Here is a 17,725-nt window from a genome sequence, read left to right as displayed (position 1 = left end):
CACACACACACACACACATCTGTGATAAAATCAGTAAATAGATTTTTGTAAATCCTACAATTTTTTAATAAAACGTATAATTTTTTTAGATACTTCAGGATTCCAGTACTTTTTCCTTATCCTGTGTGTGTGCGCGCGCGCGTGCACATACATATATATGTATGCATACTCACACATATATCTAGTGTCCTACTTTAAGAAAAATAAATAAAAACTGAAGGAAAGATTTATATAAAAATGATATAAAATATGTTTAATTTGAAACAGTTTTTAGACATTTCCTTCATTTTAGATTTGTTGAAAAAAATGAAGAAAATTCTTTTTTTTTAAATAAAATTAATTTTTTATTATAATTCAATTTTCCTCTAATCATTTTATATTTAAAAAATCATTAAAATGAGATAAATAAAAAAATCAATACTGAAGATATTTAATTGTGGCATATTACTCTAATATGAGAATATAAACTATTTTATATGTTATATACTGTGTTAGCATAACAACCGCTAGTCTCGGGGAAAGAAAACTAGTTGCAGTAGTGATCCCCGGGGTGGGTGGGTCCCAATCACCAGGACACAGCGCGTCCTCGGGTTGCGGATAGAGGAAAAGCCTCGCTATCTCAGTTGAGGATAGAGGTTAGCTGCGAATAAATTGAATAAGCAGTCGCGGACAGCCGATTGGAATGGTCCTCCTGTTTGGGGGTTGGGCGTGGGTTTGATAGGCTCACACCGTGAAACGACTTTATCTAGAAACAACCAAAACTCGCCATGGATTCTTCTGGGGTAAAATTTTCCGGAGGTAAACTAGTATACCCTCCCCCGTTCGGATCTCCGGGTGGGGACTACCTCGGGGAACTCATGTCGTATAAAGTCAAAACGCGGGAGAGACTTCAAAGTGGGTACGTGGAACGTCCGAAGTCTTTACAGACCTGGGGCGTTTCAATCGATGGTCGGGGAGGTCGAAAGGTACGGGGTAGAAGTTGTCGCGTTGCAAGAAACAAGATGGGCCGGGGAGGGTTCGCTTAATGCGGGTTCGTACACGCTTCACTATGGAGGGTCGGAGATCCATAGTCTTGGCATCGGTTTTATGATTAATAGGAAAATCTTATCCGCGGTAAAAGACATTAAATTTATAAACGAAAGATTAGGATTGCTCGTTGTGCAGGGCCGATGGTACAAGATCGCGATAATCAACGTACACGCGCCGACGGAAGATAAAGATGGCGAAATTAAAGACGGGTTCTACGAAGAACTCGAACACCTCGTGGATCAATTACCGAACGATTACATGAAAATAGTCGTGGGAGATTTTAACGCGAAAATCGGTAAAGAGGACATTTTTAGACCAACGATCGGGCTCGAAAGTTTGCACGAGGAAAGTAACGATAACGGAGTGAGGGTAATTAACTTTGCGACCGGCAAAAATCTTATCGTCAAAAGCACGTATTTTAAACACAAAAATATCCATAAACAAACTTGGATTTCCCCGGATGGAGGCACGCGTAACCAAATTGATCACGTTCTTGCAGATAAACGGCGCCACACGAACGTACTCGATGTCAGGTCTTATAGGGGGGCGGATTGCGACTCGGATCACCTCTTTGTAATTGCCAAAATCAGGGAACGTCTTTCGCTAAACAAAACTAACGGGCAGTTGTTTGGAACTAAACGTCTAAATGTACAAGGTTTGATCGAGGGAGAAAACGGAATAAAATACGCGGTCGAAGTAACGAATAGACTCGCGGCTTCAAAGGAAATAGATGAATCGGATGATAACACGGTTGATAAACACTGGGAAAACGTACGAGACGCGATAGTAAAATCGGCGGAGGCCACGGTTGGTTTTTGTAAAAGGAACAAAAACAAGCCGTGGTTTGACGAAGAATGCGTAAAAATTGTTAAAGTACGAAACGAAGCGCGCATCACGTGGTTGGCTCAAAATACGAAGGAAACTCGGGATCAGTTTCTTAAGATTAGGCAAGAGGCTCATAATATGTTTAAAATTAAGAAGCGTCAATACTTAAAACGTAAAATTGAAGAAATAGATGAAAATTGTAAAAGCAGTAACGTACGAGGCACGTACATGGGGATAAATAATTTTAGAAAGGGATTCCAAGCTAGGACGGAAATGGTGAAAGATGAGAACGATAATTTAGTTACGGATACAACGGCAGTTTTAAACACATGGAAAAATTATTTTGATCGGTTATTGAATGTCGAATCTGAAAACGACCGGGAAATAGAGAATTTTGAGTATCACACGGCTGAACCTAGGATTAACGAACCGACAATTTCAGAAGTAGAAAGCGCGATTAAAAAATTAAAAAATCACAAAGCACCGGGTAATGACTTGATTCCGGCGGAACTGATTAAATGGGGGGGAAGTAGATTGATAGAAGAAATTCAGAAATTAATTATCTTAATATGGAATAAAGAAGCATTGCCGGAACAATGGAAAGATTCAATTATAATCCCGATTTTCAAAAAGGGGGACAAAATGAGTTGTAATAATTACCGGGGTATCTCACTTTTACCTACATGCTATAAAATTCTGTCGAATATTTTATTAATGAGGCTTGTACCATATGCAGATGAGATAATTGGAGATCATCAATGCGGCTTTAGGAGAAATAGATCGACTGCGGACCAAATCTTTACTATTCGGCAAATCTTGGAGAAAAAATGGGAATTCGACCAATCGGTACATCAACTTTACATTGATTTTAAAAAAGCGTATGATTCGATAAAACGGGAGAAAATGTATGAAATTTTAACTCGGTGGGGGATACCCAAAAAATTGGCTAACTTAGTCCAAGTTTGTTTAAAAGATACCAGAGGTAGAGTAAGAATAGGTAATCAAATGTCGGAAACTTTTAATATTCATAGCGGATTAAAGCAGGGGGATGCATTGTCACCTCTTCTGTTTAATCTAGTATTGGAATATGCTATTAAAGAAATGCAGAAGAGTAATGATGGTTTGCAGTTGAACGGTACAACACAAATATTAACATATGCGGACGATATTGCTTTGTTGGGAGATAATAAAGAAACACTAATAAATAACGCTAAAATTCTATTAGATAAAACGAAAGAACTGGGGCTGCAAATAAACGTTGAAAAAACTAAATATATGGTCACTGATAGAATTCAGAATATTCATAATAACGGAAACCTGGTCGTCTGTGATAAAATTTTTGAACGGGTTAGCAATTTTAAGTATTTAGGATCGATTTTAAACCAAACTAATGAAATAAGAGAAGAGCTCAAGAGAAGAATTAATTTGGGGAATGCGTGCTTCTATTCGGTTAAGAAACTACTCGGTTCGCGGATATTGTCTAGGCGCTTAAAAATTAGAATTTACAGAACGATTATTTTACCGGTAGTCCTTTATGGCAGCGAAGCGTGGTCACTTACATTACAAGACGAGAAAAGATTTAGGGCTTTCGAAAATAAAGTACTTCGAAAAATCATCGGGGCAAAACGCGATGAGGAAACGGGCGAATGGAGAAAATTACACAACGCAGAATTACATCAATTATATAATAGTCCGGATATTATTAATGTCATAAAATCGCGTCGATTAAGATGGGCAGGTCACGCGGCGCGTATGGATGAGAATCGAATTGCATATAAAGTACTAATTGGTAAACCGGATGGGAAAAGACCATTGGGTAGACCAAGACGTAGATGGGAAGATAATATTAGAATGGACCTTAACGAAATGGGGTACGAGGGTCACAAATGGAGGGATCTGGCTCAGGGACGGGAACAGTGGCGGGATTTGGTATTTGCGGCAATGAGCTTTCGAGTTCCTAACGCCTAATAATAATAATAATAATAATATGTTATATAAAGTATTTGCTTTTCAATAACTTTGTCAAAGTATTTTTATATATGAGATAAAAAAATTAATTATTCGTTTTGTGTATAAGTTATGAATACAAATACATTAATACATCAAAAAAAGAGCAATTCTTTTTAAAAAATTATATAGCTATGTGAACTTTTTACATAAATTTTTTTATATCAAATATTAAAAAATATACTAAATTTAGTAATTGTTGCTGTTTCTAATTATATTACTATTAAAGAATATTTACTTGAAGCTTTTTGCTGCTGTTGAGGTAAAGTTGGTGCTCTGTGTTGCTGTTGTTCCCAAGCTGTTTGTTGTGGGCCCCATGCTCCTTGTGGTTGCTGTTGTTGTGGTAGTCGGCTCCATGCTCCTTGTGATTGTTGTTGTTGTTGGCTAGATGCTCCTTGTAGTTGTTGTGGTTCACTTTGTGGTATTTGTTGTCGTGGGCGACCCCATGCTCCTTGTTGTTGTGGTTGGCTCCATGCTTCTTGTGATTGTTGTTGTTGGCCCCGTGTTTCTTGTGGTTGTTGTTGTGGTTGGCTCCGTGCTCCTTGTTGTTGTGGTTGGCTCCGTGCTCCTTGTTGTTGTGGTTGGCTCCGTGCTCCTTGTTGTTGTGGTTGGCTCCGTGCTCCTTGTTGTTGTGGTTGGCTCCGTGCTCCTTGTTGTTGTGGTTGGCTCCGTGCTCCTTGTTGTTGTGGTTGGCTCCGTGCTCCTTGTTGTTGTGGTTGGCTCCGTGCTCCTTGTTGTTGTGGTTGGCTCCGTGCTCCTTGTTGTTGTGGTTGGCTCCGTGCTCCTTGTTGTTGTGGTTGGCTCCGTGCTCCTTGTTGTTGTGGTTGGCTCCGTGCTCCTTGTTGTTGTGGTTGGCTCCGTGCTCCTTGTTGTTGTGGTTGGCTCCGTGCTCCTTGTTGTTGTGGTTGGCTCCGTGCTCCTTGTTGTTGTGGTTGGCTCCGTGCTCCTTGTTGTTGTGGTTGGCTCCGTGCTCCTTGTTGTTGTGGTTGGCTCCGTGCTCCTTGTTGTTGTGGTTGGCTCCGTGCTCCTTGTTGTTGTGGTTGGCTCCGTGCTCCTTGTTGTTGTGGTTGGCTCCGTGCTCCTTGTTGTTGTGGTTGGCTCCGTGCTCCTTGTTGTTGTGGTTGGCTCCGTGCTCCTTGTTGTTGTGGTTGGCTCCGTGCTCCTTGTTGTTGTGGTTGGCTCCGTGCTCCTTGTTGTTGTGGTTGGCTCCGTGCTCCTTGTTGTTGTGGTTGGCTCCGTGCTCCTTGTTGTTGTGGTTGGCTCCGTGCTCCTTGTTGTTGTGGTTGGCTCCGTGCTCCTTGTTGTTGTGGTTGGCTCCGTGCTCCTTGTTGTTGTGGTTGGCTCCGTGCTCCTTGTTGTTGTGGTTGGCTCCGTGCTCCTTGTTGTTGTGGTTGGCTCCGTGCTCCTTGTTGTTGTGGTTGGCTCCGTGCTCCTTGTTGTTGTGGTTGGCTCCGTGCTCCTTGTTGTTGTGGTTGGCTCCGTGCTCCTTGTTGTTGTGGTTGGCTCCGTGCTCCTTGTTGTTGTGGTTGGCTCCGTGCTCCTTGTTGTTGTGGTTGGCTCCGTGCTCCTTGTTGTTGTGGTTGGCTCCGTGCTCCTTGTTGTTGTGGTTGGCTCCGTGCTCCTTGTTGTTGTGGTTGGCTCCGTGCTCCTTGTTGTTGTGGTTGGCTCCGTGCTCCTTGTTGTTGTGGTTGGCTCCGTGCTCCTTGTGATTGTTGTTGTTGCTGGCTAGATGCTTCTTGTGGTTGTTGCTGTGGTAGATTCTGTGGTGTTTGTTGTCGTGGACGACTCCATGCTCCTTGTAGTGGTTGTGGCTCGCTTTGTGATATTTGTTGTCGTGGGCGGCCCCCTCGTTGTTGTTGTTGTTGTTGTGAATGATCCTGTGATACTTGACGTGTGCCCAACGATTCTTGTTGTTGCTGACCTTGTGGTAACAACTTCTGCAAACTCTTAGTTATTTTCTGTTGCTGTTTTGTATCTTACTTGTTGCTACTTTGAATTTTTGAGTACCTTTTGTTGTTTTGAAGAACCATCAGCAGTCTGTTTCGAAGTTGATGCAGCTACTTCCTGTTCCTTTGCTATAATTTGTATTATTTTTTATTAAATATTTCTTAGGCCGATTGCATCAATTTCAACTTTAAGCGAGGTTTAAAACTCTCTATTTCTCTCTCTCTTTCGACTTTAAAGAGAAACAGTAAGAGTTTTAAGTCTTGCTTGAAGTCAAAGTAATGTTGGTACAATCGGGTTTTAAAGAATAGGTACAAATCAAGTTTTAAGAAATTGTAATATAAATATTTACATACTTAAAGCTTTCAACTAATTTAATTTCAGAGCTGTCCTGGGTATCTATCATGGAACATGTTGAAATAAATTCCGATCGAAATTATACCGTTTTTCATAAAAAATACAATAGAAATCTAGGAAATAATTGAATAATTCCGATCGGAATCCATTCCGACTTGTTTCATGATAAATGCCCAGACTAGGTATTTTTGGCCAAAGAGAATTAGATAGAGCGGAAGCCGGAAGATTCGCGTATATCGTAACAATCTGTCAAGTTGGACGCACAATTACGTTCCTAATTTCATTTTTATTTTATATGGAAATTTTATATGGAAAACAGAATATTAATTGTAATTGTAAAAGTATTTCGTAGCCATGCAGTTTTAGTATATAGATATGAAAATGAAAGATACCGAGTTTGAATCTCGTTCGACTTCGTTAATTTTTTCATCGTTATTACTATTGAAATGCAGCATCAGATTCACAAGATAACACTAATAACACTATACGGAAAATATATTACGATCTCATAAGGATCTTCCATTCTATCTAATCCTTTTTGCTTTTGACTTAAAATTAAAATGTGTCGATATTCATGCCTATTATCGTTTCGACTCTGTTTTAAAAGAGCAATGAAATAAGGAGTAGGTACGGTAACAGACACGAATACCGATATATTTTAATTTCAAGAGAAAAGTATTAGATCGTACCCCTGCATTCTATAACTTGTACAGTCGTTATAACGTTATTACAATTGCACAGCTTTTTTACTGTATAAAATATCTATGCAACTGTCGTTGAGCACGAACAATTGCATAACGAATACAGAATACAGAAGCTGAACAGCTCAGTATAATGATCACGTAATTTTTTCTCTGGGACAAAAACGTGAAAAGTAAAAATTTTTTGTATGTACATGTATACACACACACACACACACACACACACACACACACACACACACACACACACACACACACACAAAATTGTTTTAAAGAAATTGTACAAAAACTGTTTTAAAGAAAAAGTTACACGATCGTTACCCTAATTTAATTAAATAATTACTTTTAAATAAATAAATAAATACATAAGTTCTTATAGTTACATTATGTTATACTTTCTACACTTATGAAATAGGTTTATTATAAAATAGGAATATTAGAGGAAAAAAAAGTAAAGAAAAATTATATAAAAAGTTCAGCTACAGAAAACCTAATGCCATCTTAATTTGTTGACATTTCAGACCTATGGTTATCTTTTGTTGCGTCGAACTAGCTAATGCTTCTGAGGATTGTTCCTCTTGTTGCTGCGAGGACTGTCCTTGCGAAGTCTGTTCTTGCGAAGTCTGTTCTTGCAAAGTCTCTTTTGAGGTTGACGCAGCTGTTGTCTGCTTCTTCTTCTTCTTTCCTGTAATTTGTATTATTCTTTATTAAATATATATCTCTTAAAGAATAGGTGCAAATCAAATTTTAGAAGATTGTAATATACACATAACACATTTATACACTTGAAGCTTTTAGCTAATTATTTAAATAATTACTTTTAATAAATACATACATAAGTTCTTGTAGCTACATTATGCTATACTTTCTGTACAATAAAATAGGTCTATTAAAATAGGAATGTTAGAGAAAAAAAATAAAAATTATTTATTTTTGTATAATAATTATTATTATACAAAAGTTCAGTTGTAAAGAACATAATGCCATCTTGACTTCATTCTACAAATGCAAGTGTGCACAGCAACAATAATTGCGTTTTACTTGATACTTGCAAGTTGCAATGTTCACGAGTAACATTTATCTTTGTATTTTTAATAAATAATAAGGATAAAATGATGTAAGAACATTGTGAATGCCAAGTGGAACGCAGCCAGTACGAATATGTTACACTTTTAGTATAGTTTGTTTGTATTGTAACAACTCTGAAGTTGTTATAACTCTGGAATACAGAAATTCAATTTCGTAACGTTTTCGATTTGCTGACTCCGAGTCAATGATCTGTTCCTTTTATTTATATTTCTTGCATAGTTTAGCTCTTTTTTTTGCAGCTAAAAAGAACGTATCATTGACTAGAGGTTGAGTCAAGCCAGCAAATCGAAAACACGATTAGATTGCATATTGTAAGATCAATCTATAATACATAGATTGATTATACAGATTTATTTATTTCTATATATTGTGACTTGTTTTTTAAAATACAAACAAATAATTCGGATAATGAATTGAATTATTATAGAAGTAATCAATTATCGATGTATTTGTAGGAAAAATGGAGACATTTGCTTTGAAACGATCGCATATAACAGCTGGCACTTACCTTTCTTCGTCATTTTGTCTTAATTCAATATCAAACAAAGCTCCAAAGATATATTGCGTGACACAATCACTTGTTAGCTCCGTTGGGTAACAACTACAATGTTCTAATTATGTTGTTACCAAGTTTTGCTGTCTCGTATCTCGTCAAACGACAGTTTACCCTCGAATGTTCTAGAAGCTTTCACAGCACATATAAGTGAGTAACGGAATTCCCCGAACTCTGGATACCTCGGATTTTGTTACAAACACGCAAAATGTCTGCTCAACGATTGGAGATAAGAGATAGATGAAGTATAATGGCTACCTCTACACAGTGCACCGTCATAGTATAATGCCCATATCAGGAGGTCGATCAAGTGTATCTCGAAATGAGATAAAAATTATAAAAATGAGCAAATTTATTAGGAAATTCATTATTCAATTATTTAATGAATTTACTTTTGTAATTTTCATCTCATTTCAAAATACACAATCGACTCCCAGACTACGAATTAACGATTACGATTGACGGTTATTCGGTTCTACTTCAACCAATCACAATGTAGCAAATCCATCGTATTACACCGAAGTACAAGCTTATTTTTGCTCCTCATTGTACATGAAGTCTTATACCCGAATTCATAGTCCTTCCTTAAGGAACGAGGATTCCTTGTTTCTTATTTTAAGGTTTCATAAACCTTCCTTGATCAAACAAGAAACTTTATTAGCTTCTTTTTTTCAAGGAAGGTTACGAGTTTCCTTGAGGAGGTGCAGTCTTCATAACCAATCAAATCACCAAATTTAATTCATCACTGGTCTTTTTATTTTCAATAGCTTTTAATTTCGAGAAGATCTGTCGTATCGATAATTATTTTCAATAGTTTTTTTTTCGAAAATAAACTGTGTCAAAAGTATTTTCTCCTTCTTCGTATAATAAGCATTATGACGAATCCGATTGGAAGCACTGATGCATATTAAGCCGTTGTACACTGATTTGACTTAAGTATAAAAATAAAATCTAAATATTTCGAATTATGAAATACATATTTTACCTAACAGCACAATAAAATATATTGAGTATTTTACAATTTAATCGATTTCCATGTTTATTTATAAACATATATTTACCTTATTTTGTGTATGTATGACAGTTTTAATGTGCGCGGTGAGTGCGTCCAATTAATTCGCTATTAATTTTATTTTTTATCCATTATTGTTGTAAAATGCTTAATCACGACTTTATTTAATTAACAATGTCTTTATAACTTTTGTTATTCGTAATTCATGATATTACGTTTGCATATATTATATATTATGACATACTGCCTTCAGTAGGTTACTAAAATCCCTAATATATTTCTTCCTTCGGGAAGGCAGACTTGAGATCCATTTATGAAACAAGGAGGCCTTGGAGAATCGAGGAATCTTTCATGGAGGCTTCCTCTATTCTTAAAATAAGGAAGGACTATAAATATGGGTATTAGGGTTGATAGGAGCAACAAATTACGAAGCCTATCATTTCATTAAAGAATCAAATTTTATAATTTTATTCTTAAAAACATTTTAATAAATAAAATGATATGTTTCTTATTTACGCGCAGATACACGTTTTATGCTGATATTTTACCTTCAAGAAGTAATATTACGTCATAAAATCTTTTTGATTTCTTTTTTATAAAACTGATGCAAAGGCGCGTACAAAGGCAGATTTTGCAAATTGGTTCTTCAAAAATTATAATAAATAAAATCATATGCATTTCAACTGCACTATAGTATACATCAGATGAAATACAAAAATAAATTATTATTTTGCCTTTTTCCCCAAAAAATTGCTCTTATCGAGGGAGCCTTTCCTGATTACGAGTATCGCAATTAAAACGCGATTCATGTAATATTTTAGCATAATTTCAGCATAAGGAAATTCATATATAAGTGCTGATCTAGATCAATTATGCTGGTTTTTCTTCTTAAAGAAATAATTATTATTTCTTTATGATACTTTTTGGGATTTCTTTCTTATATTGCTGGGAAAAACTCGTACACAGATTTTATAAATCGATTCTTGAAAATTTTTTAATAATAAAATTATGTATTGTACTATATCTTATAACTGCGTATAGTACACATTAGATGAAATATTAGAACAAATTTTTATTTTGCCTTTAAAAAAAAATCGCTTTGTCGCAATTAAGATGCAATTCATCCAGTATTTTAGCCGTAATTTCAGCATATAAAGAAATTTGTCACATATATAAGATATTAGATATATAGATATTATTAATTATAAGGGGTGCCTCCTTATTATGATATATCAATCGCACATCACCAATGAGCTAATTTAAAATAATATGATCTTATTGGTAAAGCAGTGAAAAATTACTAGGAACAGAGCGATGTAAGTGGTGTGTGCAATTGAACTATGTGCAAGTGCGCCATTCCTATTCCGAGCATCATATACGAGTATTTTTAGGAACGCCAGAAGATGGCATATGCAAGAAATCAGCCATATTGTTAAAAGTATTGAGAATACGCAGTACAGCTTCCATGAGAACTACGCGTTTCTCTCCGCGATCGCGGATGTGTCACATAACCAACGTCGCCGATCCTGACCGATAATGTTTATAAATATTGAAATTTGACATATAAGCCAGCAACAACTCTAAGTTTCGCGAAAATCGTCCTGCTCCCGGTGATGCCCGCGCGATACACTTCGGAGCGATGCCGTTAATGTGATAGATCGACGCCAAAGAAAATCGGACGTCGAAAAAAAAATGACAACTGGTCAGAGTGGACACGATCATTCTCTCGCTATCAGACAGGAAATACAACGTTTTGAAAGCGTTCACCCATCGATATATGCCATTTATGATTTGATAGAGGTCGTGCCTGACGCGCACGTCGCTAAACAAATTCGCGAGCATGTTGTAGCAATAGAGGGTATGCTTTTTAATTATGTATATATTTTATATGCATATACTTTATAATTATGTACATCTCAATAGATGATGTTTGCTGTATTTGCAATGTTTATGTATAATAATATCTTATATGATTAAATAGTATGTATAATGTTATATACATATTATGTTAAGCTTGTATCATACATAATAATAGTTGCATTCAGCAGAGAAAAAACTGATTAGAGAGTACTGCGTAATTTTGCAATAATTTATTCTTATCTTTAATTTGCTGGATCTAAAGAATCAATGGCTGTATTCAATAGAAAAAGCTGTTTTGCAACTGTTGTAAAATTTTTTAATATGATTGATTTATACATTTAGATCCAATGAGGAAATAAGGACAACACTAATAATTAAAGAACAATTGCAAAACTGTTTTCTCTGCTGTATGCACCCAATTGTATTAAAAAATAATGTTTACTAATCAATTTTCTCTGCTGAATGCAGTCAATGATCGTGTTCAGTAAAAGATTGTTATGGATTATTGGATGATCTATGTGTAAAAGAATATATCAATAATAACAAGTGCTCATGTATCTGTTCTGCAAGTTGAATCTGCTGAATGTGACCAATGTAAGTTCATGTTCTTTTAGATTCCTTCGTCAACAGCCATGAATGGACGTTGGCAAGAGATGTTCCAGAATTGCATCTGGGGATCATTGGTTCCTCAGACTCAGGAAAGTCAGCTTTGGTTCATAGGTATCTTACAGGATCCTTCATGCATGAAGAATCACCAGAAGGTGGTCGTTTTAAAAAGGAAATCTTCATAAATGATCAGAGTTACCTTCTCTTGATAAGGGACGAGGGTGGCGTGCCAGAGGCTCAAGTATGCAACAAAACTATTTTGCTTCATAAGTCATTATTTGTCAATGCCTATTATTATATCAAATAATAATGGATGTGTCCATTTCAGTTTTCAGCTTGGATAGATGCTCTATTACTTGTATTCAGCTTAGAAAATGAAGAGAGTTTCTCTATAGTTTGCAGTTTTTACAATAGAATGTGTTCTTTTCGGAATATGTCAGAAGTACCAAAAATACTTGTAGGTGTACAAGGTATGCTGTAATCAGATAATAAATTGTCAATTTTTGTTTTATTAATTATTTCTCACATTCATGTTTCTAAATTATTGATTTATTAATTTTTTGCAGATTCGATTAACGACAGCAATCCTCGTGTCATAAAAGATGTTAGACCACGGAAACTGGCGTGTGATTTAAGATGTCCTTATTATGAAACATGTGCTATTTATGGTTTAAACGTTGAAAGAGTATTTCAAGATGGTAAGGATGTTTATGGCAGGAACTAAACGCATAAATTTGTTATAAGTTGAAACAAAAACATGTTTCTTTAAATTATATTTCTAACGTTTGTATTAATAAGTGAAAAATTTTAGTGTGTCAAAAAATCATACAGAACATATCGATGAAGAATTTTTCATGCGATGTGTGTCAACATGCTACGGAAAATGAAGTTAAATTTGCAGTCCCTGCTATTATTAAAAACGTGCAACTTCATAACAAAGATACAGAGACCACAAATTCATTGAAAGTAAACGTGAGTCAGTTTATCAGTTATGTCCTCCAGTAAATCAAACATCATATAAGTTTAAAGTAAATTTCTTAACAGGTTTTAGAAAAAGACGAGGATTGTCGATCCATTCACAATAGTTCTATGACAAACGATTCGTCATTGCTGAATGATAATTTTCATAACGTACAAAATCAACATGGAGAATTGCGTTCGTCAATCTTGACACCAACAACTATCAGGTTTGAATATACTTTTTTTTAAATACTTTCTACATTTTTTTACATTGATACTATTATAATATTATTTTGTTTCCCAGAAAATTTAGAAGAAAATCGAACATATTTACACCTTCCAAGAAGGAGAAATATATGGGCGAAATGGGTGTTGGTAGAGAAATACCAGTAAAACAAGGTTATTTATTTAAACGAAGCAGCAAGTCGTTGAAAGAATGGAAGAAGAAATACGTAACGTTATTAGAGGATGGACGTTTGACTTATCATTCGAGCTTACATGTAATTATGTTATGCAATAGTTGTCTATTTTATCACTTTATGCATTTATACGATATGTTTAGTGTAAGGAAACATTTTTAGGATTACATGAACGATACTAATGGCAAAGAAATACTTTTGCAATATGTTACTGTGAAAGTACCTGGTAAAACACCAAAAGGTTCCAAATCATACAATGCTCAAGGTATTGCACTCTTTGCAGATTACATGTATATAATTAACAGTTGTAGAATATTTTTATCATTTTTAATATGCATATTCTTTCTTTTTCTAGAAGATAGTTTCGAATTTTCCATTATTTCCTTGGAGAACAAAACTTGGCACTTTGAAGCAAACAATGCTGAAGAGAGGGACAGCTGGATTAGCGCAATAGAACAGCAAATACTATCGAGCTTACAAAATAGTGATGGTGATAAAAAAAACGAAACTGATGCTTTCAAGATGCATTGCATAAAGAATAAAGTTTCGGGGAATGATACATGCGTTGATTGTGGAGCACCGAGTGAGTAGATTTTTATTTTATTAATTATTGCACAATTAATAATTTGTGTATACTCTACATATTTTTATTTCAGATCCTGATTGGGCCAGTCTTAATCTGGGTGTTTTAATGTGCATCGAATGCTCTGGTATTCACAGAAATTTAGGTTCGCACATATCTAAGGTACGGTCTTTGGATTTGGATGACTGGTCGTAAGTATGAGGCAAAGTTTCACGCGTATTACTAATATTCATTTATATTTATTTTCTGTTATTTCTGTTATTTAATGATACATTTTTAACGACGGCTTTAGCGCAGGTCACTTAAGCGTCATGCTGGCCCTCGGTAACGATATAGCCAATAGTATCTGGGAGTATTGTTTGAATGGAAAACAAAAACCTGTCTCGGATTCGTCTAGGGAAGAAAAGGAGCAGTGGATCAGATGGAAGTATGAAGATAAACTCTTTCTGCCACCGATCAATCCGAACATCTCTTTAGGAAAATTACTCATCGATTCGGTTTGTCGGTAAAGTATCTCGTTTTTGTCTAACTGGATGTAGAAATCAATTAAGTGTCACTGTAGTTTCACGATCTTATTATCTTCGAATATACAGGGGAGACATGAGAGCATTTACATTATGTTTGGCTCGCTGTAATTACGAAGACATTAATATTTCGGTCAGTACGGAAGATCTGCGAACGCCGTTACATCTAGCATGCGCAACCGGGAATTTGGCAATGGCACAACTTTTAATATGGGTGCGTGTTCCTTTTCTATTTATTTAAAGCATTTCCTCGGTACTATAGCTATGTTATCGCAAACTTTGCAGCATAAGGCGAATCCGCAGAATTTGGATCATGAAGGACGAACTTGCATGTCGTACGTGCGAGCTTTGGAACGAACGCTCGATAATTCATCTGATTCTATGGAAATGCAGAAATTACTCGAAGTGTTGGAACAAGCCAGTGTCTCCGGGATAGACGACGTAGACACATCTCAGTATTAAAGTTAAAAAAAAAAGATATGCCTTAATCACTTTATCTGCATTTTTTGAATATGTTGTTAATACTGTGTACTTACTATAAAAAATCAACGCTTTGTTTAGTGACTCACGGAAAAAAGAAAAGCTTTTAAATAATATTTATCTCACAACCGCCAAAGCATATTGAAGGAAATTGGATTATAAAAATCAATTCATAGCATTAATTTTATATACTATGTAAAAAGTTTTTATCGTGTGACGAACTCATTTTAATATCGATTACGAAATTCATCTCGAATTGAATGAGGAATTTTTAATACGATATACTTTTGTACATTGAGAATAATCATTTAAATGAAATTTATATATATATGTATACTTTGCAATAAGATACTTTAATAAGATTTGTGTCAATCACGGAGAATGACTAATGGCATGCTCGAGTGTATATTGTCAATGACTGAGAGTACAAAAAACACTCATAAATGTAGTTATATTTATATATCTAATACATGTAACTGTATTTGAAGATTTATGAGATTGCTTTTATAACTTTTATCAATTATTAATTAAACGCTCAATTACATCACGCACCATGTCCCGTTTATTCAAAATTTCACCAATTCTAAAATTTTACTTCTTGAAGTTCAAGAGCGTTACATTTCACAGTTTCTTATACTTTTCCGATGATGATATTACGCTTATACCATAGACTATATCTTCCTGTACATCTACATTGTCTGCAGAAAAAAGAATAAAATTAGTACAAGAATTCAGTCTTATTTTATAATACAAATTTCTTTTTTTTTTTTACTTATTTGCTTTACCAGTAGAATATATATTTGTTGGAAAAATAGGCAGTTTGTTGTAATAGGTAGTAGTAGTTAACATCGATGCAGTAGAATGAGATGAAACAGAAGCTCTCCATACAGAGGGATTCCTGAAATAAGATCAGTGTGTTTTGCATTTACTACAGTTTTGTATTATTTCACAAGCAAATAAAATTAAAAAAATGTTTATATCAATAATACTGTTAGCATTACATCTTATTTAACTCATTAGCTAATGCGTTGGGTAGAGGCACTGTAAAAGTGAAAATTCGACTACAAAGATCAGGATAATGCTGTAAGGGAGACTGTTCAGACACGAACTCTTTGTAAGCGTAAGCAAATAAACTTTGCAAATTTTCAATTGGACATTCTAGATGTGCTTCAATAAGTAACATACATTCCAGACAGATGTGAATTTGCGCTAACATAATCAACTTATTTCTGCAAGTAATAAAATCGTAATTAATGCCAATTGATTCTGATCTGTTCAATTTACAAAAATTTTCTATATTTGTTATTACCTGTAACTCTCTGTGTTGAAGATTCCGGAAGAAATATTGTTTAGTTTTTGCCGAATATCATGTAAATCGATAAATCGTGCTCCTCTTAAGATATATAAGTAATCTCGAATAAGCTTCTCAAATCCCATATCTACAACAAGTTCTAATGGTACACTTCCCACTAATAAATGAGATATTGTTTCTTGATGATGCAGATTGGAAATGCATTTCACAAATCTCGTTAAATTTGTATCATTGATCTAAAAAAAGTATCAAAATATACTTATATACATTTTTTTATATACAAATCCCTTGAACTTTTTAACTGAGAGATAAATCAGATAAAAGAATACATTTCTGTTAATTACCTGTGGTGTAAATTTATGCTCAATAATTTCCTTCAAAACTGTTTCAATATAGTTTGTCATTTGTGGATATGTTGAAGCCTCTTTGGAAGAATACACAATTAGAAGAATATGGAAGAATACACAATTAGTTATTCGTGTAACATATAATAAGCAAATATATTTGAAAAATTTCTAACTTACTTATAAGTATTTCCCACAAGAGATCGGTGAAATCTAAATCATGCCTCAAAAAAATATTTTGTACACGTTCTCGCAGTTTTGCATCAATTTCAAAATTTTCTTTGTTGCTGTGATTACTTTCCTTAATATTGCTATTATCAGACTTTCGAAAGTTAAAATCTCCATTCAGCAAAAGATTTAATTTTTCGTTTACGATGTCATGTTCCTAAAACATTTACGCACTTGGTCAGAGATAGGAAAAATAATGGTAAATATGTTTTTAGGAAGATATGCAGAAATTTGTTTACCTCTGAATATGATGTTGTAAATATTATTGAGTTTTGCAGTCCAATATTTTTCTTACATTCATTTATTATTGCTAAATACTGGCTTAATAAAAATAACTGATCTCTCAGTTCTTTTAATAGGCTATCTTTCCATTCGGCATTTATTTGAGCTATCTGTAAAAAATTTGTAGATACAAGAAAAAAAATATATATATATATAACATTCACACAATCTTTTATGTTTACATACTAAAGTAATTTTTGACGGTCTTGAATCTAAGTTACTTGAATGCATTTCAATGTTAATGCTTCCTTCAAAATCACTTTTGGCAGTCTTATTCCAATCGATCGTTTCTTGTTTCATCCCAAACAAGTCAAGAGCACTGAACATAGATATTTTAATCTATACATATATAAAAAAATCAATTAAATCTCTATTTCTAATGTTAAAACAATTAAAATTTTATATATTACATACATTATGTTCTTGTGTAAACGGATGTTTAAGATGTTCCTGTACAACTTTGTGAGATTTGTTTCTTATTGTAGCCAGATTTGTTGTAGCAGTGGAAACAGCTTCCAGTGTGGTAAACCAATCTTGGGAAACAATGATACCAATAAGCTTGCTTTGCTTAGGATCTTTTCCATCGCAGAGAGCTAATATTGGCAAAGTA

At 34.7% G+C, this 17,725-nt stretch overlaps 3 protein-coding genes across 3 annotated transcripts in view; 1 reads left to right on the top strand and 2 right to left on the bottom strand.

Annotated features, from left to right (window-relative positions):
* The window catches only part of LOC108748685 (protein argonaute-3-like), a 14,572-nt gene extending 5,798 nt beyond the window's left edge, over positions 1-8,774 (bottom strand). The window contains exons 1-4 of the mRNA XM_018486959.1: positions 8,461-8,774; positions 7,387-7,548; positions 5,869-5,936; positions 4,100-5,798 (exon numbers count right to left, since the gene is read on the bottom strand). Coding sequence (XP_018342461.1) covers positions 4,100-5,798; positions 5,869-5,936; positions 7,387-7,548; positions 8,461-8,473 — 1,942 coding nt within the window. The 5' untranslated portion in view covers positions 8,474-8,774. The remainder of the gene's footprint in view (positions 1-4,099; positions 5,799-5,868; positions 5,937-7,386; positions 7,549-8,460) is intronic.
* Positions 8,775-11,209: 2,435 nt separating this feature from the next.
* LOC108748686 (centaurin-gamma-1A) lies at positions 11,210-15,090 on the top strand. Its single transcript, XM_018486960.1, has 13 exons — positions 11,210-11,375; positions 11,992-12,224; positions 12,312-12,453; positions 12,550-12,681; positions 12,795-12,955; positions 13,028-13,170; positions 13,248-13,443; positions 13,525-13,627; positions 13,718-13,945; positions 14,019-14,136; positions 14,238-14,450; positions 14,539-14,683; positions 14,755-15,090. Exons 1-13 carry the CDS (start codon positions 11,210-11,212, stop codon positions 14,929-14,931), a joined length of 2,157 nt encoding a protein of 718 aa, XP_018342462.1. The 3' UTR covers positions 14,932-15,090.
* Positions 15,091-15,562: 472 nt separating this feature from the next.
* The window catches only part of LOC108748691 (protein zwilch homolog), a 2,987-nt gene continuing 824 nt past the window's right edge, over positions 15,563-17,725 (bottom strand). The window contains 9 exon segments of the mRNA XM_018486967.1: positions 15,563-15,647; positions 15,735-15,847; positions 15,951-16,178; positions 16,259-16,497; positions 16,606-16,685; positions 16,786-16,990; positions 17,073-17,225; positions 17,302-17,454; positions 17,530-17,725. The exon segment at positions 17,530-17,725 is cut by the window's right edge and continues 26 nt beyond it. Of these exon segments, the coding sequence (XP_018342469.1) occupies positions 15,571-15,647; positions 15,735-15,847; positions 15,951-16,178; positions 16,259-16,497; positions 16,606-16,685; positions 16,786-16,990; positions 17,073-17,225; positions 17,302-17,454; positions 17,530-17,725 (1,444 nt within the window). The 3' untranslated portion in view covers positions 15,563-15,570.

Source organism: Trachymyrmex septentrionalis, unplaced genomic scaffold, assembly GCF_001594115.1.
Source record: "Trachymyrmex septentrionalis isolate Tsep2-gDNA-1 unplaced genomic scaffold, Tsep1.0 scaffold24, whole genome shotgun sequence".
In the NCBI taxonomy this organism is placed as follows: domain Eukaryota; kingdom Metazoa; phylum Arthropoda; class Insecta; order Hymenoptera; family Formicidae; genus Trachymyrmex; species Trachymyrmex septentrionalis.
This window is presented reverse-complemented; position numbering and strand designations above follow the sequence as displayed.

What these genes read in the sequence shown, in the direction of transcription:
- LOC108748686 (XM_018486960.1), top strand. Translation starts at nt 11,210, where the DNA reads ATGACAACTGGTCAGAGTGGACACGATCATTCTCTCGCTATCAGACAG. An exon ending in TTGGATTTGGATGACTGGTC is followed by an intron (nt 14,137 to 14,237) that starts GTAAGTATGAGG and finishes CGACGGCTTTAG; the next exon opens with CGCAGGTCACTTAAGCGTCA. An exon ending in TGGCACAACTTTTAATATGG is followed by an intron (nt 14,684 to 14,754) that starts GTGCGTGTTCCT and finishes CAAACTTTGCAG; the next exon opens with CATAAGGCGAATCCGCAGAA.